The sequence below is a fragment of the Rhea pennata genome, chromosome 1 (assembly GCF_028389875.1).
Source record: "Rhea pennata isolate bPtePen1 chromosome 1, bPtePen1.pri, whole genome shotgun sequence".
Classification (NCBI taxonomy): domain Eukaryota; kingdom Metazoa; phylum Chordata; class Aves; order Rheiformes; family Rheidae; genus Rhea; species Rhea pennata.
The window spans coordinates 62240649-62262623 of NC_084663.1; the positions used below are offsets into that span (position 1 = coordinate 62240649).

General features: G+C 41.6%; 1 protein-coding gene across 1 annotated transcript in view; it reads right to left on the minus strand.

The window, feature by feature from the left end:
* The window catches only part of TBXAS1 (thromboxane A synthase 1), a 229124-nt gene that overhangs the window by 55726 nt on the left and 151423 nt on the right, over positions 1 to 21975 (minus strand). Inside the window, exon 9 of the mRNA XM_062589583.1 lies at positions 11120 to 11434. Within this exon, the coding sequence (XP_062445567.1) occupies positions 11120 to 11434 (315 nt within the window). The remainder of the gene's footprint in view (positions 1 to 11119; positions 11435 to 21975) is intronic.

Genomic DNA, 21975 nt, shown 5'->3' on the forward strand with positions numbered 1-21975 from the left:
TAAGGAAAAACAACAGAAATACAACTGTTTCTTTCAGTCCATATTAAAAAGGAAGTATAAGATGAAACAAGACAATATAAAAGCCATTTCTTGCTGATTAAAAGTAATACGCAAACATATCATTAGAAATGGAAATTATTTAAATACTTGTGTGCTGTCAGGGTGGTAGGAGAGGGAGAAAGAAGGGGAGGAGGTCACAGGAAGTTCATTCCACCAAGAACTGCTTTACATAGTCATGAAATGCAAACTAGTTTCCATTCCTTCTGGCACAGGCTCATTCAGCCTTCATTTTGAATGCTTATTGACAAATAAATGGACTGGTTACTTTCTATTAATGCTACCTAATTTATGAACATACCTGGAGGAAAAATTCCATTTTGACCTTACATTCATATGAGCTAAGATCATTTTTAAGCTATAAATATGCTGAATACAAGTTTAATTTCATCATGGCTGCTGCTGGGGATTTGCTGTTTTTTAACAAATTAGGCATGCGTTCTCTTCAACTTAGCATTCACACCTTGCATATATAGTACGTGTAATTCATGAATCTGTGCTGAACTTTCAGAGAAAAGACCTGCTTTTCTTCAGCCATAACTCATTTTCTCCCCCCTTCTTTCTCTCCTATGTGCATGCCTGCATACTCACACACAATATGTTAGTCATTTTTGCTTTACAAGCCCTTTCCCAACACCTCTCCTCTCTTCCCCAGCCTATGAACAGTCCTCATCAAGAGAACGGTACTTGTTTTCCCAAATCTCAAGAGTCTCTATTGTACAGGGAGAGTGCTGTTGAGACAGGATTTTATCCCCAAGTCTTGAAGGTATCTCAGAATTAGGGAAGGCCGTGGTGACCCTTGCAGCAGACAAGGACGTGAGAGTTGGAACGTATTCATCCCCTGAAGAATCTGCCCATTAACCTGGGGATGGGGAGGGATCTCACTCCAACTGGATGCTAATTAACACAAAGCTTGAAAATGCTCCTTTGTTTACTTTGGCATTTAGTATTCCCCAGGAGACAAGTTACTGCCTGATGAACCTATTGTCCGTTAACACTGAGACACAGTGTGGGGTGCTGACACGCATGTCCAAGGCCGCCCCCTCTCATTCTTCTCAAATTCAGTAGGACCAGATGTCTTAGTTTCTCTCATTTCTTATACCCAAGGTTGTGTCTCTCGCTGGCTGTCCTCCTTTTCATCCTATATATTTACTGTTCAGCAGCACATATCTTATAGAAAATCTTTTGGCGCCTAACTCCTATTAAAATCATTGTAGCTAAGTGTCTAAATACTTTTTTGGACTTGGCCTCTACTTCACACATAAAGACTCCCCAGTGCTAGACAGACTAGGAACCAAGAGATCAGGCACTGATATCCAGGAAGGGCTCCCAGTCATGCAGTGCACACCTTTCTTCTTGCCATATCTAACTGCTCTTGCAAGCCTGGGAAGAGCATCTCCCTCCCAAGGTCAGTGAAGGGGAGATGGTTTACTATAGCTTGATCTTATCTCCTCACTTCTGCAAGGCCCAGTTGCCCAGTGCAAAATTTGATCTTCCTCTCCTACCTGGAATTGTTTTCTACTTTGTCAATAATGTTACCCACCTGTAGCCAAAAAACACAGCATTAATACTGCTAATTAGAATTGATTAACACTGATACTGGCATGAACTAGTTTTCTCTGTCTGTGGCAGTAGCATGTTGATTGCCCTACCATGTCCAGAAAGGTCCATAGGAGCAACTGGGATACAGATCCTGAAGAAAACTGTAACCAGTTTCTTACGCAGCTGTGATATTTTCCCCTAGTTTAAAAGCAAGTGTGCTCTTTCCTCCCCAAAAAAGCCTCAGATGGAAGGGCAGAAGGGATTAGAAAGATGGGGAAGAGGCATTCCTCCTTTAAACAAATCTGTCTAACCACGTCTAAAGTACTGTATTGTTAAGATGTTCATCATTAAATGTTCCATGTCACTAGAAAAATTTATTCCTTAACATGAACCTTGTAGCAATGATAGTGGGTCAATTATTATGATGATGGCAAAATACCAAGAAAATTCATGGGTGAAAATGAATGTGTGTCTAGCATACATTACCTGAGACTCAGTTTTGCTCAAGAATAGCAATAAGGTAGTGTTACTGAGCAACATGTGACATTGCAAGCAAAAGACAAATTAGACTTCATGGGCAAGAAACTGATAAGCTTGAAGTGAACAAATGCAAAACCAGAAGTCTTTTACTTTGGTGAAGAGGAGGTAAAAAAAAAAATCCTTGTAATCACAAAATATATATTGCTAGAATCCTCACTTTTAAATATTGGTACATTAACCACCTCAACAGCTCAACTTTTCAAACCACACAGAATCACCAGTTCTAAGCTGTCAAAGGGATTTCTCCAGAAATGATTTTTTTTTTCATATCCAGATTGCCTATTTAGTGGAGTTCTTGGAAAAGTCAAGAAAGGGGGACAATGCCAAGATGCACTGAAGTTTAAAACAGTGACCTTGTGAAGCAAAGACTTTCCGAAAAAGCAAGGCCAGAACATTTCTAAAGACCCCTAGATGTCCAAGTGGACTGACCCAACTCCTTCAAAATGATAAATAGCCTGAATCACTGGGAAGTATTTACTTTTAAGAGCTATCCATGCAGAGCAAAGATCCCTAGATACAGTGTGAGAGCTACTAATAAATGCTAAACAAAACCAATTGCCCGTGTGGCTCCTGGCAGACCCACGCTACTTGTTTGCCCATATTTCTGCCGGTAGATGCCTGTAGCTGCCTGCAAATCACAGCTTCCCTGAAGTGTGAGCAGCAATGGGAATATTTCTGAAAAGCCTCCCAGAAGACTCCTCTGGCTGCCACCACAAAAGGCCTGGGACACTCAGCCCATATAAAGGGCTGCATGCTAAGGCTGGCATGGAGAGCAAGCCGAGCCCAAATTTCTCCTCCCTGGGTGCTTTCCCCCAATATTTGGGTCTGCAACCAGGCTTGTGTCCAAGCACAGGAATGCAAAGCGAGCTTGGGCTCAATCTCCTTGTACAGCAGAGGTGCAGCCACCAGAAGCCAAAGCCCAGAGCCTCAGTGTTCCTTCAAATGCTGAATGTTAGGAAGAGTTAGGGACCAAAATAACCCTTGCCCAAGAACAGTGACTCCAGTTTTCTCAAGGCCAAAGCTAGCACTAAAAGGAGAAGGGAAATGTAGGAGGGAAGGACTTATTCTCTTGACCTGATCTGACAGTCTTGAAGTCATAAGTATGAAAGTACCATGAGATAAAAGACAATTATCTGATTTCAGACATCCAGCAATTGTATGAAGAACTACAGAAATACAACCCAAGAGCAGCCAGTCTCCACATGTTTAAAAGCTTTTTCTTTTCTTTTTTTTAAAACAATAAAACTGAGTGCTGACAACTGACACTTGTGAATGATGTGAGGCTCTGCAACATCATTTCCCTGCACAAATAAAGAAATCAGAGGGTTATTTCCTTCAACAGAGTAAACAGCAATATGATAGTGGTGCCTATGCTTACATTTTTTGTATGCTTTGTGCATGTACATGTGTTTGCATGTATAATAATGACTCTCATCTATGTGGGGTTTTTTTTTCAGAGTCTATTTACAGTTTAGGCTCCCCTGACAAATGCAAGGTCCATCATCAGCAATATTTCCTTAGTGATGCTTAGTCTCTGTAGTTGCAAGCTTCTAAGACCACAGTGCCTGGAGATACTGCATGAAAGACACCAAATTCATGCAAATTGTTGTGGGTAATTCCCTGACAGTGACATCTCTCTGACTTTCACCTCTCATTTTCACTAATACTCAGAGAAAGCGTTATGTGCTACCAAAGAAATTCTCTGCATAAAGAACATTTTTTAAAAAATTAAATATTGGATTAGGCAAAATGGAACCATAAAAATGATTCTTATTTTCAGTAGTCTCTGGGAACTTTACGGAAACGGAAAACTCTGAGAAGTCCAAACCTGTGCTTGCAACAAGACATCTTTCTGCTAGACTGCAGAATTATTAGCAAAGGAGTTTGTCAATGTGAAGGACAGGATCAGAAGCCAGTGCAAAGTAGCATGGCTCCACTGAAGTCAGTGAGGATGTGCCAAGTTATTCCAGAAGAGCAACTAGCCACACCCAGGGTCTGTGATAAATTACAGCATCAAAGTCATAAATCACAAAGGAGCAGCTTGTGCACCAGCGCGGACCAACCCGGCCCACTCACAGCTGACTGCACATGGCAGGTACAACGGAGCAAAGCTGCACCACTTCATAGAGGAAACAATGGTATGTCATGACTTTGGGTTGGCAGCATTCAATATTGCTAGCAGGCAGTTTAAACACTGTCCAGTCAACATTTTCACTTAAGCATATTTAAAATATTTCTAGTCTTATGAGCAATAGAAAAATAAATATGTATGGGAAGAGGAAGATTTCTTTCCATTAAAGAAAAACCTCCAAACTTCCATTTAAATAGCGAGTTGGTATCTCCGGACTTTGAAGTTTCTTTAAAATTTATGGGCTACAGCCACTGGTGACAACATTGGTAAGCTACAGCAGCACTGAATAGTTACACCAGCGCTTTGTGCGGATAGGAAATTGGATGGAGTAGACACATACTGGGACTTATCTTGCTCTTCATTCCTCTACACCCCAATGTTCCTAAGGCCCATACCAGCCAAAGGTAACCTCAGAAAGCAAGGAAAATCATCTATGGCTGTAACTTCAAAGATCAGAGTAAAATCTATGACTCTGGTATGGACTTCAGACAAACCACATTTCCCTGTTCTTATCTGCAAAGGGGGCATATTCCCTTTCTCTATCCATCAGGTGCAATAAACACATTCTGCAGCTTTTATATTCCTGCATATTCCCAGCACAACAGGATGTGCGGCAAATCCTACTGTCACAAAAGCAGGGGTCTGCCACAGTTCCCTCTTTCCTTTGACCTTTCTTGAGTGTCAGCAAACCCCATGATGGTTCCCCCTAACCCCAGTGACAACCTCTGCTACTCTTGTTTAACTGAAAAATAAGTTGTACATGGCATTTAATAACTAGACTGGAAAACCCAGTTGGTCTTGAAGTCTTCCATTAATATTTTACAGTAATAGTTGCCCTTTCATCTGTTTACTTTTAAAGTGCTTTGGTATTCACTTTTTACTCCTCACAACTGCACTCTCCTCTATCTTTGCTTGTGGTCCTAAAATTATTCGTAGACACTCGCAGCAGGAGTGTGTGAGTTGGTCTTCTGCCTGAGCTTCACCAGACCTCTCCTGCCTAGCACTGTGCTGCCTACATTAATACAGCCACACATTTTTCAAGGGTTTGAGCAAATTTCTCTAAGTAGCACTAAACCTTTAATACATCTGTGCACATAGCGCTTTATGCAACAAAATGTTCATCTAGATATGATAATAAAACTTGCAAGTATCAAGTTTTCCCCCATGCTAATGCAAGACACTGATGTCTTTCACTGCGAATCGGCGGTAAATTATTTCCGAAGTACAGATTAGAATTCAGGATGTTCCTTGCTCCAGATATCCCTATGCTCAGCACCTTCAAGTATACATTTCTTTATTACAGGGAGGCACAGCAATTCATCCTATAGCCCCTTTTTTCCCTGTTTCGCTGCCTCTTCTGTATTCTTGCTTTTTCTCCCTCAAGAAAATACTGACTTCAGCTGGGTGGTTCAACCCTATCTGTTTACTTTGTAACAGATTAGGAGCACATACATACCCACTTAAAACATTTCACCTAAGGGTAACAATTTCTTACCAGAAGTCAACTGAATCACCTATGGTTTTGCAATCTATTTTGTGCTACTATTCTTCCTGTCTAAAATTGTGTAGTCCATTAAAAACAAAAAAAAATCATTTACAATTGTGACTCAGAAGTGTGAGAAGAGAGAAGAGAGAGGGAAGCAGGGAAACATTTAAGTGTTGAAATAAGAAGAGAAGTAAGATAGACAAATCTCTTATTAAGGAAATCCCCAGCATGCAAGATGCAGCAATTTTTCACTCCCATATGCTTAACAACACTTCTATAAGTGGCTTAGGACAAACCACAGAGAGCAGCCCAAAGCGCGGTAGGGCTCAGAAGGACACGTCCATCTGTTCAGAAGCATCACATGTTGCAGGCTTGCTCCGCTTTTGCTAAGGACAAAACAAGCCACAACAACAACAACAACAACAGCTTGGATTTTCAACCAAATAAGCAGTCACAAGTGCAAAAACTGTTCAAGAAGTACATCTCTTCTGAGGGCTTCTTTCAGCAACTCAGCACAAACATAGTTGTTGACTGAAATGAGGAAGGTAAAGATCATGGGTGTATTCCTTGTCATGTGGTTAATGTGGTGAAAAAGAGATGTTTTTATCAACTGTACAGCCTCTATCTTCTTTAGGATGGTTAGTTACAAACTCTATAAAATACTCTGGCCCTTGAAACAGCAACCAGTTTTCCTCCCTGTCCTCTTTCCTAGGATATAAAAATTCAAGGCCAGCTTCTCAAGTGATGTAAATCATCATACCTGCACTAACACCAAACATGTTGTGGCAATTTACACCTCACTGAAGACCTTTCCTCTTTCACTGCCCTGGGATCAGACTGGTGGTCCATGAAGAAAGTAATACTCTTATGCCCACACAGACATAGGCATCTGCCTCCACTAGCTCATATTTAACTATTTTTTCATCGTTTATTTTGCTTTAACCTTCACTGTATCAAAGCACCCAGCAACAAGCTTGCAGCAAATGTCAATATTTTATTTTCAGTGGATGGTCTTTCACAGGGCACGTATTACACTCCCATAAGGGAATCAAGAAGAGGAGCACATTAGAGTATCTATGATTTTAACTTCAGTCCCTCCATTGGAGGGATTATGCTCATTTGTCTTACCCAGTGCAGGTTGAGCAGGCACTGGGACTCCCAGGTAGAAACTACTACTACTACGATCACTTACTAATCAGAACCAGTCATAATATGTATGGAAAGTGCCAGATAAAAAGATAGGTATCATTACTATTCCACACTTAAAACAATAATATCTACCTTTTGTTAGTACTTTTTACAGCTGTCTAGAAACACTGTGCTCATTTTATGAATAGAACTGAAACAAATTGCCCAAAGTCATCCAGAATCCAACAGAAAAGTAGTAATAAGGCTCCTAATTTCTTAGATCAGTGCGCTACCCTTTGAACCATGCTGCCACACACACCTCTCCGTGACTCCAAGGATGATTAATCACTGCTCATACTGAGTTGTATTCCAGGGTCTTTGCAGCCCTCAAAGACCGGACCTGCTAGATCTTCTCTTAATTCAAAGGGAAGGGAAGATGCAATGTACGGTGACAGCAGTCACCTGCTCCGGACTCCGTGTCTCTCCTTCCCCACAGATGGTGAAAATCTCTGCACTCCCTCTCCCTGCACCTGGTATTTCTCAGCAGCTTGTGCCAAACTAGCTCAGGGATCTCCACTATAGCAGTGCGTGGGTCTTTCTCCTTCCCCTTCATGCTGTCCCACACTGCTAGGGTCATCACTGTATAAGACAGATGAAGATAAGAGTTAACTCAAGGGTATCCTCAGGTAGGATATCTAGAGCCACCAAAATACTGCTCTAATGCCCAGTTGTACCAACCTTGCTCTCCTTACTGCTATCACAAGATCACTGTGCTGTGACTTTTTGACTTGGGTGCCAGAAAGACTGGGCCTGTCATTTATAGCACCTTTTGCTCAGATAGCTCCCACATGTCTTTATAAACTTTAGTAAATGAGTGTATAAACTAGATCTATCTACACATAAATCACTGTCCAAAGTACAGCAGTCTCCGGGATGAAGCACAGCAGCTGCTGTAAGATCAGACCACAGCTCTGCACCACAGTTTAGGGTAATAAAACATGCAGCATGAGGCAACTGAAATTGCTGGAGGAAGGAAGGGGGAGGTGGTGGAGAGCATTTAGTAGTTATAATTACCTGAGCATAAATTTGGCTAGAAATGGTACAGTGTTTAACAGTCGTACATCTGCAAATCAAAGCAGTCTTCCACCACTTGTCAAAACAACCTGACTGTACCATTCTCCAGGTTTTGGCCCTCTAAAGCTCTTTCTGAAAACTGCAGAGCACCTTGATAAGAGCAAAGCTGATGTGCTAAGCACAAGCTCTAACCTAATCAAATTTCTTAGCAACTGACTCAATAATTAACCATGAGCCTGTAGCTGTTATGCTGCCCTCCCTCCTCTCCCTTGCATGACAAATGAACATAGCATCTATATATTCCCTGTTTTAAAATAGCTTCTGCTCCTGCTAACTTGCAAGCCATTCGCACAGATCTTATTTTCTGGGCTAAATGTAGTTAATTACAGTCACTAAGGGGACTGAACTGCTGCATCCTTTTCCTGATTCTGGAGGGAGCTCCAAATCATAAACTGTTTATTATAAGAAATCTTTGGAGGAGGGGATTGCACAGATTGAAAACATAAATTTCCTGTTACCAAAGAGAGCAGATAAATAGTTATCCTTTTCTCCCTCTTCTCCCTGGTCATACAGCCATTTATGTGTCATCTTCAGCAAAATCTCAAAATTAGTAAAAGTATGGGGAATTGCTCTGAAAGGCAATTCCAATCAATATTACATGGGACAGGCTGGTTTGGGGTGAGTTCTCCAATCCTGTACCATTCATGACTGTGTACGGGGCCAATCTGAAAAAAAAAAATCTTTTGTTTGACTGCTATCTCTTTTCAACTTTTGACTTCTCTGTCACAAGTGTTCCTAGCTCCACAACCTCTCCTAGATACTGAAAAGGCTGAAATTTTAAGGAAAACACTCCTATTTCAGAACCAACACAGTCAAGTATGACCCATTTGAAACAGCTTATTACTGAAATACTACTAATAATGAGTGACAGCTCAGACAGACTGTATACAACATAGTGCCCTAGCTTCGATCAGGAGCACACTGACGAAGCAAGTCTCTCTCATTGGTTCACATTACAGCACAGTCTCTGAGTGCACAGCCAGGGCTCCTTCCAGCGAAACTAAATCAGCAGATGCATTCCAGCTAGGGGGAAACTTGGTCCACAGGCGCAGACTAGGAGCCAAAGTAAACTCTCCTGAAACGTGCACAATATGGACCCACCAGTCCTCAGTACCAGCTGCTCCAGACTACCAATCTGCACCCATGAGACCACACTACTTGTTAATGTAGATATAGCTGGATAGATGATCTCCCTATATGAAATGTCTACAAATAATCAGTCAGCTAATGACAGCTTGCAGAGCAGACAGAGCTAGTCAGCTTTCTAATCACTTATATGGAAAAATACACTATTTCATATACTCATCAACAGAGCACCTATATGAACGTGTACCCATTGTATTAGAGCCCTCTCTCAAAAATTTCACTTTAACTTTTGAAGCTACCAGTTTTCAGAAACTGCAGAGGGGATGAAACATGTTTTCCTCAGGGCTGCATAACACGGATTTCTATGTGTAACTGCCACCAATATTAACTAGTAAATTGCACATAACATTAGCATACAGGCTAAGTTGCATTTTCACAGTTTTGCAACCCCTGAGGAAGTCAACTGAATTAACTGGACACGAGGGCAGAATTAGGTCTGCTGTACTTGAATGAAACAAGTAAATGATGTACTGCAGCTGGAGTGTCGCAGTGCTAACAATAACCAAGGTTTATAACCCAAGCCTTATAAATTAGAGAATAACACATCAATGGCTTCATTGTATTGAGTTAACTCGCACCAGAGGTATGAGGCATGCACTGCAAAAAAGCTCTGTGGATCAGATTGCTGAAGGCCTAAGCTCCAGCACTATCACCTGCGGACACCCTCAGAGCAACAGGAATCCTTGAAGGAGAATCGCCACTCAAAACACCTTTCTATAAGACCAAAGATGACATGTTTTCTGCATACACAAATTTTGGGTTTTACGTTTGCCCAAATAAAAGGGAGGAAATTGGCAGGTTTTAAATATGCACACTTTTGCATAGTCAAGAATTTGATTTCAACAGCAAAGCAAGTAATTAAACAACTCTTTTCTTGTCCTGTAAGTACAACAAAGAGCATGCAATGCATAAAAAGTATGAAACCTCCAAAACTGTAGAGTCAAAGACTTCAGCATGCAAATCCAGCAGCAAAAATCCTGCAAGACAGCCATCTTTTGTGTGATTTTTCTCTTATTAGCCTCATGATCCACTTTAAGAAATTCACAAAGAAGAAAAAGATAACGACACTACATCTGAACTCTCATAACTAACAATTTGTGCAGAGAATGTGGGAGTAGAAGAATGGCTGCTGCATTATGTGCTAGATATGAGAGATATAAATCAATAGTTTTCCAGGAAACATAAACATAAGACTAGCTTTTGATAAACAGAGAGTGAAGGAGAAGTCATTTGAAAATAGCATAAGAGAACTAGGTATTTGTGATTTATAAGTATACATACACATTCTGCTCCTGAAGAAAAAATTAAAACATGAATATTTTAAGCAAAACTATGTAGTTTATATTTAATAAGGAGTCCGCTCATGTGCTTACAAAGATCAGGAAATAAAAATGGCCACAACAGCAACAAAAGTATCTGTACAAGAGGGAAAAATAGAAAAGAAATGTACAGTTTTAGAGCCTGGCCACCCTTGATTTGTTTCAGTAATATAAAGTATTTTGTAAAGGTTAAACTTCCACTATCGTAAAGTTTCTGGGCCACCTCTTCAGTTGCTGTAAAGTGACAGCATTTAAATTTCCAATAGAACTGAACAATATGGGTCGATTTTGAATTTTTGGCTGGAAAAAACCCTATTTTAAACAGGTGCTGTGTTGCATAATCCAGTCTGACAGAAAACAATATTCATACGAAGCAAGCACCTAGCACAGATGGAACGCTATTCTCTTCAAGGCCTCTTTGGGCCCAGCCCAACTCTTGATCAAAATTAAGTGCAGGCAACTTTCCTCTTTTCTTGACTTCTCCTAAAAAAGGAAAACTAAGGTAACAGCATGCAAAATATTAGTAAAATATTCATAAACTATGCATGCACAACTGAGACAAATAGGGATCATGTCGATGATATCCACATTGCCTTGTTCCATGCACGAAGCTCTGCATCAGCACATTATACTCACATGCTTTGCTGAGAAGTCGTCAACCTCTTGAAGTACCTTCTCCTGGCACTCTGGGTTGGTGGCTAGCAAGTAAGTGGCAAAGGACAGTGCACTAGTGGTGGTCTCGTAGCCAGCAATCAGGAAGAGAAAAGCTTGGCCTGCAATCTCATCCTCTGTTAACATCTTTTGAACCTTCTCGGATGGGGCCTTGCCCACAAGAGGTGCCTTGTGGTGGCCAGAGGCTGTGGCTGGGCTGATCGCATCAAAACACTCAGCTCCCAGGCAAGCAGCAGCGTTGCGGGAGTCCAGCATCCACTGGAGAAAATCCCTGCGTCTCTGCAGAACACGAGATGAGAGGAAGCACTAGGAACAGGTCACATAGAAATACCTTTTTCCACAGCAAGGAGGAGGGAGAGAGCTGTCTCTTGTTTATACTACCTGCCTGCCTACCACAGAGTGGCCACCAGCCTTTCAAGGAACGAGGAAAGCTCTCAGTGCTGTCCTTGTAAATCAGCTGGAAATGTCATTGCTGAGAGCATCTCATTGCTTTCTTCCCAAAGGGATGGGGTTGAGCCGCCTTCAGTACATAACAGCACGTATATTATCACTGAGGCTTGTTAATGGCCAGCTGCATGTAGAGCCTCCTCATCCTGAGGATGAGTACTTGGCACTTGCTGGAAGTAACTGGATTGGGGTGTATTCCACACATGCGTGACAAGCAGAGTTGCTACAACTCTTGCTTAGCTAGTCCTTCCACTGTTTTTGGCCTATCTGCTGTCCGGGGGCACCAACCCCCTTTGTTCACCTGGTCAGAGGTATAATATTTGCCATTTAGGTTTATGGTTGCATCTACAACAGTTTTTGCATCAGGTTAATGAGAGAGTCCTAGAAACTGATCTTAGTAAATTAGGGCTCATTTACTGGGAAAGTGCAGTTAATGATATTCTCCTATAAAAACAGCTTTTATTAACATATTTGCAGAAACACATTACAACAGTAAGTATTCCTTTATTATACGACCTGTTTGGATGGCTTGTCTTTGCAAAATGCCCACTGAAGAGCTCTACTGCTATGAAAGCTGCTTTTCTTTGTAGTAGTTTCTGACAGAAAAACACTAATAAACAGACCTATGGACAAGAGTGAGTTGACTCGAAACCAGTCTGGACAGCAAGCTTGATTAGGCTTTGAAATATAACCCAAAAGGTTTGAATTGACTTTGGGTGTGGGCATAATAGAATTGTGCTGAACCTAAGCCATAAGGCTATGCAATTGATTTTCAATTCCTCACATACCAACAGAATACATGATAGCTCAAGGACTTACAAGTGACTGCAGTGCAAGAACACGACAGCTCCTACATTGGGATGGACAAAAGAAGGGATCAAGTCTTTCTTCAAAATAAACTAAAGCTGCAAAACTGCATTTATCTATTAAAAAGAAAATATTTGAATGATTTCTTAGATCTGATGGTAGAGAGATAAAGAAGAAAAAGGAAAAGACAGAAAATGGCAGGCAAACAAGATAAGAGTAAGGAAAAAGTAATTAATTGCAAATGTCAAAGGACTTTATCTGATAATCTTTTTCACATGACATGGGGAAAGGGAGCAGTGAGAAACAAAACAAGAGAAATATTTAATGTTCTGTGCTTAGTTCTGCTGCTAGCAAACAGTTTGGGGGCAGGTTTAGCTCAGCTGGTTAGAGCATGGTGCTGCTAATGCCAAGGACATGGGTTCCATCCCCATATGGGCCCATACGGGGCTATGCTGAGAGCTGGACTAGATGATCTCCAGAGGTCCCTTCCAACCTTACCATTCTATGATTCTATGATTTTCACCCAGCTAAAACCAGAAAGCAAAGGTAATTTCAAGGTTTGAGCAATACACAGGCAGCTTCAGAAAGTTTCCTACCTCTCCTTCCCTCCACCCGATGGAAGCTTTGCATTTCACACACGTACCTCATGCACCTCATACCCATGCACACAGTGCATCTCGTGGCCTGGTACACCTGAGAAATCAACGCTCCAGAGAGCAGCCAGCGCCATCGTTGCATGCTAAAGGATTCTGCAGATTGGCTGGTCACTGTGCAGCACCCCTAGGCAGGGGATATCCACACTTTTCTCCCCAGCAGTGAATATACACAAAGCAGTACAGGCACTGCTCAGGGAATGAGTTCCAGCTCTGAAAACACTTCCTTGCACCTAAACTTAGGGACAATCTCCAGAGCCAAAAAAAGGCCATGCTTCCATGGTCTCTCATTTCTAACAGAGCGAGGCAAAAGTTACAAGGGCCCTGTCACGGTCATTCTCCTCTGGTGCAGCAGGGTAGCTCAGCTCTTTTATCTTCCTCTAGACTAGGGGAAACAAGACTTAACTGCGCAGGGCTAAAAAAAAAAAAATCATTTACCCTTTCCAGGAAGGGCTTTTTTCACAGGCTAATTGAACACACAGTCTGGGAGTCCATGTATTATACAGTTGGGAGTCCAATTCATAGACACGGCCCACAGCTGAGGGATTTTCCCAATACAGATTCTTGGGCTAAGGTGTGTTTTTTAAAAGTCAGTCCACATCCATTGTGTCCATTATTGTATTCATGCACTATGCCAGTACAGTAATGAACTGCATCTGTAGAACTGTTCCCTTTTATCTGTAAGACTAGTCATCACAATATAAATTACCTTTATAACAGTATAATTGCATTTGCATTCAGTGAAGTTGTACTGCTGTAATTCAGTATAGTTCAAATTGTGTAACATTTGCTATAGTTCAAATGGTAAACACTACAGTACAATATTCTGTATTCATCCTTCTCTAGCTGTGAATGCTCCTATAAACAAACCCATTGCTCTCCGAGGGTTTGCAGTTCCCAGTCGTTAGCTGAGTCTGGTCTCATATTTAGACAGTATGTTCTCTGGACACCCTATAAGGTGTTTCTTCAGCCCTAGACAAAATCGGGTCCTGGCCTTATACAAAGCATCTGATTATTGCTGTGACAGTACAGTAATAATCATAATGGCTAGTGAATAAAATTTCATTCATGAGAATTTTTGCTGAGAGCAAACTGAATGAACGCTCGCACAAGTGAATATTCCCAAGAACATGCTCTGAAATGTCTCTGTGGCCATTTTGAGGAGCTCTTTTTATTACTCATGTAATATATTTGCTTAGAAATTTAAAAGCTTGTCTTGTTACAGAATCTGTTTATAAGGTCACCCTATCTAGAAACAACAAGCTACTTTATCTGCCCCATGTAGTTTGTTCACAGGTGAACGGGGCTTGCTAAAAGCAACGGTCCCATAAACAACACTTACAAAAACTAAATTCATTTGTAAATACTATCTGAATGATTTTGAGAGGAAAAAAACATAAAATTAGGAAGATACAAGCTTTGTTCAAGATAATTCTGCATAGTGCAAGGAGCTACATTTTAGCAAAGCTTTTCTTCCTCATAGTTCATTCTACTTCACTTTAGGCATCAGTATAGAATGCAACATAAAAAAATGTCATCAACCCAAGCGAGAGAAAAGATTTCCAGGGTTATAACCAGTCATAATGAAATATATTTTTCTTCTGAACAGAAAAATCACTCTGACTCAAAAACCTAACAATGGCAGTAGAGGCAAACACTGGCATAAAACCAAATATAATTGGATTGTTAAGTGCTGGAAATGAGGAAAAGGTATCTCATGAAAATTCACAGGGTTTTTCTTTCCTTAGGTTGACAGTAGGGGAAAAAAAAAAAAAAAAGAAAAAAAAGAAAAGGTTTTCAGTTTGACAACAGACCAGGTACCGATAGTGTCACTGCACAAAAACCTTCTCTGGTCATCACACACAGCTGCTGTCTTCCTTTTTCTATCAGGGACATTTTGTTTGATTTTTCCTTACAAAAAGTAGAAGCCCCTAATAGCCTCCATCCTGTCCTCTGACACTTGCATAGTTATGTTACAATGGCCTCAGAAACAAGCTCCTGCTTCAAAAGAGCGGCGTGCCAATGAGACGGACTCTTGTTTTGCCCCTGTCCAACACAGGGTCTTTCATTAAGCCACCGAAAGTTGAATGAAAAGCTATTTGAGAGACTGTAATTTGAATGGAGTATGGGACAGGGTGCATGCCTAACTTGGTGGCGAGACAGACATCCCCTTTGAAATACGTAATAGGACAAGTCCTGCTTTCAGCTTCCCTGAGATAGACGCCTTGCAATATATTTCCTGACACCTGGGTTCTGGGCTGTATCATTTCTCTCATTAGTCTCCTTAAACATCACCTGGCCATGCAGAGAAATCATTCTGCACCAAACTGTAACAAGCTCTGTGCTTCGCACTGGAAGAATAGCTGCGTGCTATACCGGGGAAGGCCAACCCAGCAGTATCTATCACTCCGTCTTAAATCATTGCCTTTAAGTTTTGCGACTGTCAAAAGAATAGAGATATGTAGCTCACATGCGTGATGTATCATGACTCTTCTTACAGGGGGCAAATGTCTTGGGGGAGGGGGTTTTTTCAAGCTCTTTCCGTCCTAAATGGCGAGCTGCATTTTCATAGTGAAAACTAACATGCTGGATAACCTTTTGACAAATTCACTACTGATGGGAGGATATAGAGGATGCTTAGGTTATGTTTTGAATTGCAAGACTGAGCCATGCAGCTTTGCTGCAAAATGAAGGAAAAAATTACTCAGGAAAAAGTACCGAGTGCATAGCAACTGGAATTTTTGTTCCTACTGCTACGATTTCACTTGCAAGGCTCTTCTACAAACTAAACTTAAATTTTGCAACAATCTGATAGTTCAGACTACACTTTGGCTTCAAGAGAGCCCAGAACTATGAAAGCAATCTGAATATGAAGCAAGGAATCAAACTGGAGAACATAATTGGTTGGTATTCTGTAACTACTTGCTGTGGTCTAGAAGTCATACAAACATGAGGCTGTAATATTACATCACTCACAAAAAGCTGTGCGTATCCTCATAGCCTTTCCTAAATGCTCAGACAATAGTTCAAAAAAGTGGAAGCTAAGCTTCAGAATCCGTATCTAACTAGAACAAAGTCCGCTGCTTTCTGAAATAGCATTTCAATTTCCTACAAACTCTACAAGCACAGCTATATTAGATTATATCCAGGTCACTTTTCCTAGGTTGGATTTAGTAACCATGTTAAGTTGGGACAAACCTATGTCACTCCAAAATTATCAATAAAGCACTGCAATAGCTACCAAGCTGCTTTCCAAAAGGAGCACAAAAGGTAGCACTAAAAAAACCGTCATGAACAGTCATGAAATGGTCACATACAACCCCCTATCACCACTAGCAGGTTTCAGTTGGTTTGTCAATGAAATCAGAAGAAAGCCAGCATTTCTGCAAGAACATCCAGCCACAGAATATTTCAGAGAGATCTCTCTTTTGCTTTGTGTTTGAACCCAAAAATTGGACTGGGAGGCCAGAGCTGACAGCCCACAGATTTGTGCGTGTTGAGGTTGAGGGCACGGTGCTCCCAGTGGATGACTCCCAACTCTGCAAGGACCCAGAGTGTGATGAACTGACAGCCATTGCTTTGAGAGTGGCTCCAAGGCTTTTAGTCTGGCAGAAAAAAAACATTTCGTTTGCATTTGTTAACATCAGCTAGTAAAACCGCTGCAGTATTTTCATTGTAAATGAGCTGAATGTCCGAGGGCAAGCACATCTTACAAAGCAGTATAACTTGCATTTAAAACCACAAAGAATTTGAAGCAAGTTGGAAAAGCTGCTTTTTAATATAAATACATATATACATATATTATATCTACATATACATACATATATATGTATATACACACACACATACGTATATGTGTATATATATATGTATTAAAGCCACTTGGAAAGTCTGAGCAGTCTTTTGCCAACCTGGCCTGATCTTAACATTGGTAGTGAAACTTGGACTGGGAAGGTTTTGTAAAACTTTAGACTTGTTCTGATATTTTCATATCATTATTCATATCATTATTAAAATCCTATGCAAGTTTTTCACTGTAGTTCAGTGCAATAAGGAGCACTACAAGTATTGAACGTTACCGTATCTGATAGCAGAAGACACATTCAACCCTTTTGTTTTCTCTTTCTAAAAACGAAAAGTTACCCTACAATGCTGAAGCAAAAATATCATGTGAAATGCTGAGCAGAGCCCAAAAGGGGCAGGTAGGTCAGCAAATTGCTGAAATCGCTCAGAAACTGGAGACGATTATACACAAAAATGCACCTCCTATGTGTGAGCAATACTCTTAAAAAAAAAGGGGGGGGGGGAAGGGGGAGAGAGAGAACAGAGAAAGTAAACCAATTGAGAATAAGTGTAAATCCAAGTATAACACGGATTTTATTGGCCGAGTTTGCCACTCACTATATCTACAGAGTGGTCATATGACTTAGTGGTTTATACACTGACCTCCATGGGAGCTAGGATGCTTACAGTTGTGCTCCCTTTTTTGCCTTTGAAATACAGTTATAACTGCTCTAGCCTTTCCATCTGTAAAATCAGTACAACATGCATCAAATCTCACAAAACCTCATGAGGAAAAGCTAATGATGATCTCAGAAACCCCTTTAAGACCTAGGATGAAAACAGATTTACACAGACTCAAAGAGTTTAAGGCAGAAAGCACCACATCAGGGAAGGAGAGGCCTGGGAGGCACTTGGGTAGTTACCTCCTCCATCCCCCTGCCACAAGGCAGGATCAGCCAAACCCCTCTGGCAGCCGTTCATCTAACTGTTCTTAAAAATCTCCCAAAACTCAAGGTTCCCACAGCCTCCACAGGCAGACTATCCTGGTGCTAAATCATCACCATCAGAAAGGTTTCCCCTCCTCTGCTCAGTCATTGCATATACTGTATGTAGATCATCAGATTTCAACCAGCTACACCCATAACATCTGGGTGCACTTGTACACATGCCTGTATAAGTAAGATATATTACTTCAGTAGGTCTATAACAAAGCACATTGATAAAAAAGAAGAAAATGTTGCTGAAAAATCTGAAACCATTTTTATCTGGCAGAGCCTCTGTTTGCAAAGTGAGGACGAAGAGCACTCAGGTACTGCTGATTCTTCAAGAATTTTGCACAGGTAGGAATTTCTCTTCTGGTACAAACAAATTGTAATATCATCTTTGGTCATGTTATACAAGCCCAAGCTTTGAGACACTAGAATGAACCCTGGTGCTCGAGGCTCTGTCTCCTCATTTGGATTTTGGGCACACAAAATTTCTTATTTGGTTTACATCTTCGTGCTGCTACTCAGAATTGTATGGCCTCCACAAAGCAAAGCAAATGTAACAGTCCTAGTAATCTATACTCAAAAGGGTAAGTCTGATTTGACCTGAAAATAGAGTTCGAGAATATTTTAAAAATAAGATTTTTGTTAGAGACTCATCTGCCCCCACCTTAAGTTGCCACAAGTGGCACTAAAGGACAAATGCATCCTCAAGATATTCTCACATCTTTCAGGGATGAAAATAAATTTGAATTTCATTTCTAATTGTTAACGAGTGGATATAGAGCAAAGAGGTATTTCTAGTTGAGACAGGTTTAACGTACATCTTTACGGCTCTTTCAGAAAGAAGTTACTTTCAATTTTAAATGTGTGGACTGTGAGCTGCAGAGACCCTGGTCAGGGGCCTGGCTTGGCTGAAGTGATGTGTAGGATAAAGAGATGCTACAATTACAGATGCTGAATGCACCCACTCGCACATGCTTCCCCCTCATCTTTTAAAGACTAACCTCAACTTCAAATACCAGCCTGAAAATATACATTCAGCATTTTCTTAAAAACAACATTTTCCTAGTAACCCAGCTCCCCCCACCTTAAGTTGCTGATATGTGTTTTCAGCCATAATTCACTCTTGGAGGCTTCCCTCCCGGGGGTAACACAATACTCAAACTTGCTGTCCTGGCAAACGCAGAACCAGCCTACCTTGCACTTTTGTGGTATGTAGCGTCAACGTGGAGAGCCCACAGAAATCAATAAAATGGCCAGGAAAGGCTACATAAAACCAACGTTACACCATAGAACTCCTTGGGAATGAATATGCTGCATAAAGTAATATGGAGTAAACTTCACCTCTTCACTGTTAGTTGCACACACATGGAGGCAGCAGAAATAGTTCCTCGCATGCAGGTGTTAGCTTTCGCCTTTTGTAAAGCCACTACTTTGGATGTACTTTGATAGTGGAAGGATAACGTGGTGGATAACGTGGAGGACGGGAAGCGCGCTACACACCTATTTTACTGTTTCTTGATTTTGCAGACCATAGAGAAAGTTCTGGTGTGCCCAGAGAGCTGGAAATCCTTCCACTAGTTCTTCGGCATAATGCCAAAGGATTGTTGGCAGCTTGGGACATTTACAAATGGCAGAAAATCCCCAAATGACCTCATGGTTGCCCCCGACTTTGGGGAGTTTCCTTTCAATATCGGCTTGAGGGGAATTGCCTGAGTGTCCAGCAGAAGCAGGAAATTCCTCCATGAAATCCAGCCGAACGGCAAACGAGGGTCACGCGCTTTGTGGCAGCCGGCTGGCAGCTCCGCAGCACCGGGCTGCAGCCTCAGCCCAGGGCACGGCACGACAGCATGACCACTGCAGCTCCCTCCGCAACGCGCGCACCTGGGGAGCGCTCAGAAACCCCCAAAAGCCCCAAATATGAGGCTTGGAGAGTCTCCCCCACCTTTCCCAACCCCTGCACCTCAGCGAGCAAAACACACTAGTGGCAAATGACAGTAAACTGGAACCTCGTTATTTTATATTTGCAAAACATTCAGCCTAACAACACTTAGAGACTGACTGAGGACTCCTAGCTGTATCGTAGCACAACCAGTAAAAACTGCATTTGCGTATGCAGTGGCACAACTTCTCCTGCCACACACGCACACGTTCTGCTGCCACGAATGAAGGTGCAATTTCCTTTTTGGAAGTGGAGCAGCAAGGTTATTTGAACAGACAGCGCACAAATGCAGTAAGAGAGAAAAAATAACCGGGAATGGGCAACAGCTTGAGGCAGGGCTTCCCACGCGTTCCCGCGCCAGGCACCCAACCCCAAACCAGCGCAGGGCTGACCACCCCACTGCACGCTCTCTGCGCACATCCTCTCTCAGGGTTTCTCTGGCCTCCTAGCAAGCCAGCTGACACTCTTCCACCCCCCCACCCCACACACACTTTGCAGGAGGAAGGGAGGATGCAGGAAGGGAGTGTTTGAGGATAAGTGCCTGACACCCAGAAGCTTGACCCTCTACTGACTCAAACTGCTGACTAAAGGCTGCTGTTGCAAGCAGCTCACTGCCCCCTTTTTTATTTCCCATAGATTACAGTTGTATTAGCTTAAATTTAATACCCAATTACTAATTAGTCCCATTTCTAGTGACCTGACATTCAAGAAATGCAGAGGAATCTAATTATTGCATTTTTATTCTTCGTTCTTCCTGCCCCCGTGCTCTCTTTAACATGCTTACAGAGCCCCACTACGCAACCAGAAGAGCCACCAAGACGTCTTGGGGGCCATCCAGGGACATTACTGTTCACATCCTGCCTTCTCTTAGCTCTTCCCATGATTTAAGACCCTCTCTTTCTGCATCATGTTACACGTAGATTGTACGTATGTTGACAGAAGAAACACCTCGTTATTTGGTTTCAAGGGCCCTAAGTAATTCCAGGTAACAAAAAACTCTCATTTTTTAACTAACCTAACTACAACTGCGAGACTGTTATCAAATATATTTATTCTTATGAAAAAGTACAGTTCTAACAATGTTATTAATGTTCTTTATTAATAAATATGAAAACGATGACTCCGAGAGCTGCTCTCCGCGGCTGGCGGGCAGTGGCACAGCCGGCTTAGCAGCTCACAGGCACACCTGAACTCTCCAGCAGGATTTACACTGACACTCTGGCTATATTCGACTGGCTTTTACCTGCAGCACATAAATCGCCTCTAGACGTGAATCTCCACTGCTGTGCAGGAAGGAGCCCTGGTTTCCAAGGCAGTGGGTGAAAACGGCACTAGGAAGGAGAAGATTATTTCCACCTACGCAGTGACCAATAACAAATTGTGTTATCATCTGCAGTTTCATGGATGCTCAGTTCAGTTATGAGGTTTATCCAATAGATGGCTCCTCTCCCTCTTCTCTCCCTGCTCTCCTTCCAGAGTTTCAGTACGACTTTCTAATATTTACACATCCATTATCTTGCAAATATAGGCATTTTGCGCACACCGATAAACACACAGAAGCAGCATGTGTGCATGAATGAAAGAACAAAAGAAAAAAATGAGAAGACATTTTATATTTTTACGCCACGTTGTCCTTCGCCAGTGCAGGGATGCACGAGAAACAACAGCCAGTGCTGCAGTCTGGAATGCTTCCTGAAGTCAAACCCTAAAAAAACACAACTTCAGAAATACATGAGCCTTAACAGCTGTCTTTCTCCCCTCAAATATGAGGGCATCTCCCACATCATAGAAATCCCTGACTGAGCAACTTCCAGGCATCATCACACTTCCTCTGTCAACAAAAGATTTTTTTTTAACAAGGAATAAAAAAAGTCCTACATGTAATTATTGATATCAAGATCTGTGTAACTGCTGAAATGTAACATGGTGCGAGTTCATCTCATTATGAATAACTCTGCCACTTCCGAGGTGCAGAAAGTGAACAGACTTCTGTTGTTTTCCAGAAAAACATAGTAATAATAGCAAAACCAGAGATGTTAATTACATTCAGACAGATCATGTTTATCTCATACGTGCAACTGTGACTTCCTCTGATCGGAGGAGTGGTTCTCAGTCCTGAGATCCACCTTTCATTTCCCTAAGATCTTGTCAAACATCTGCTAGTTACCCCACTACAGCAATCACAACCCTCAGGTCTGA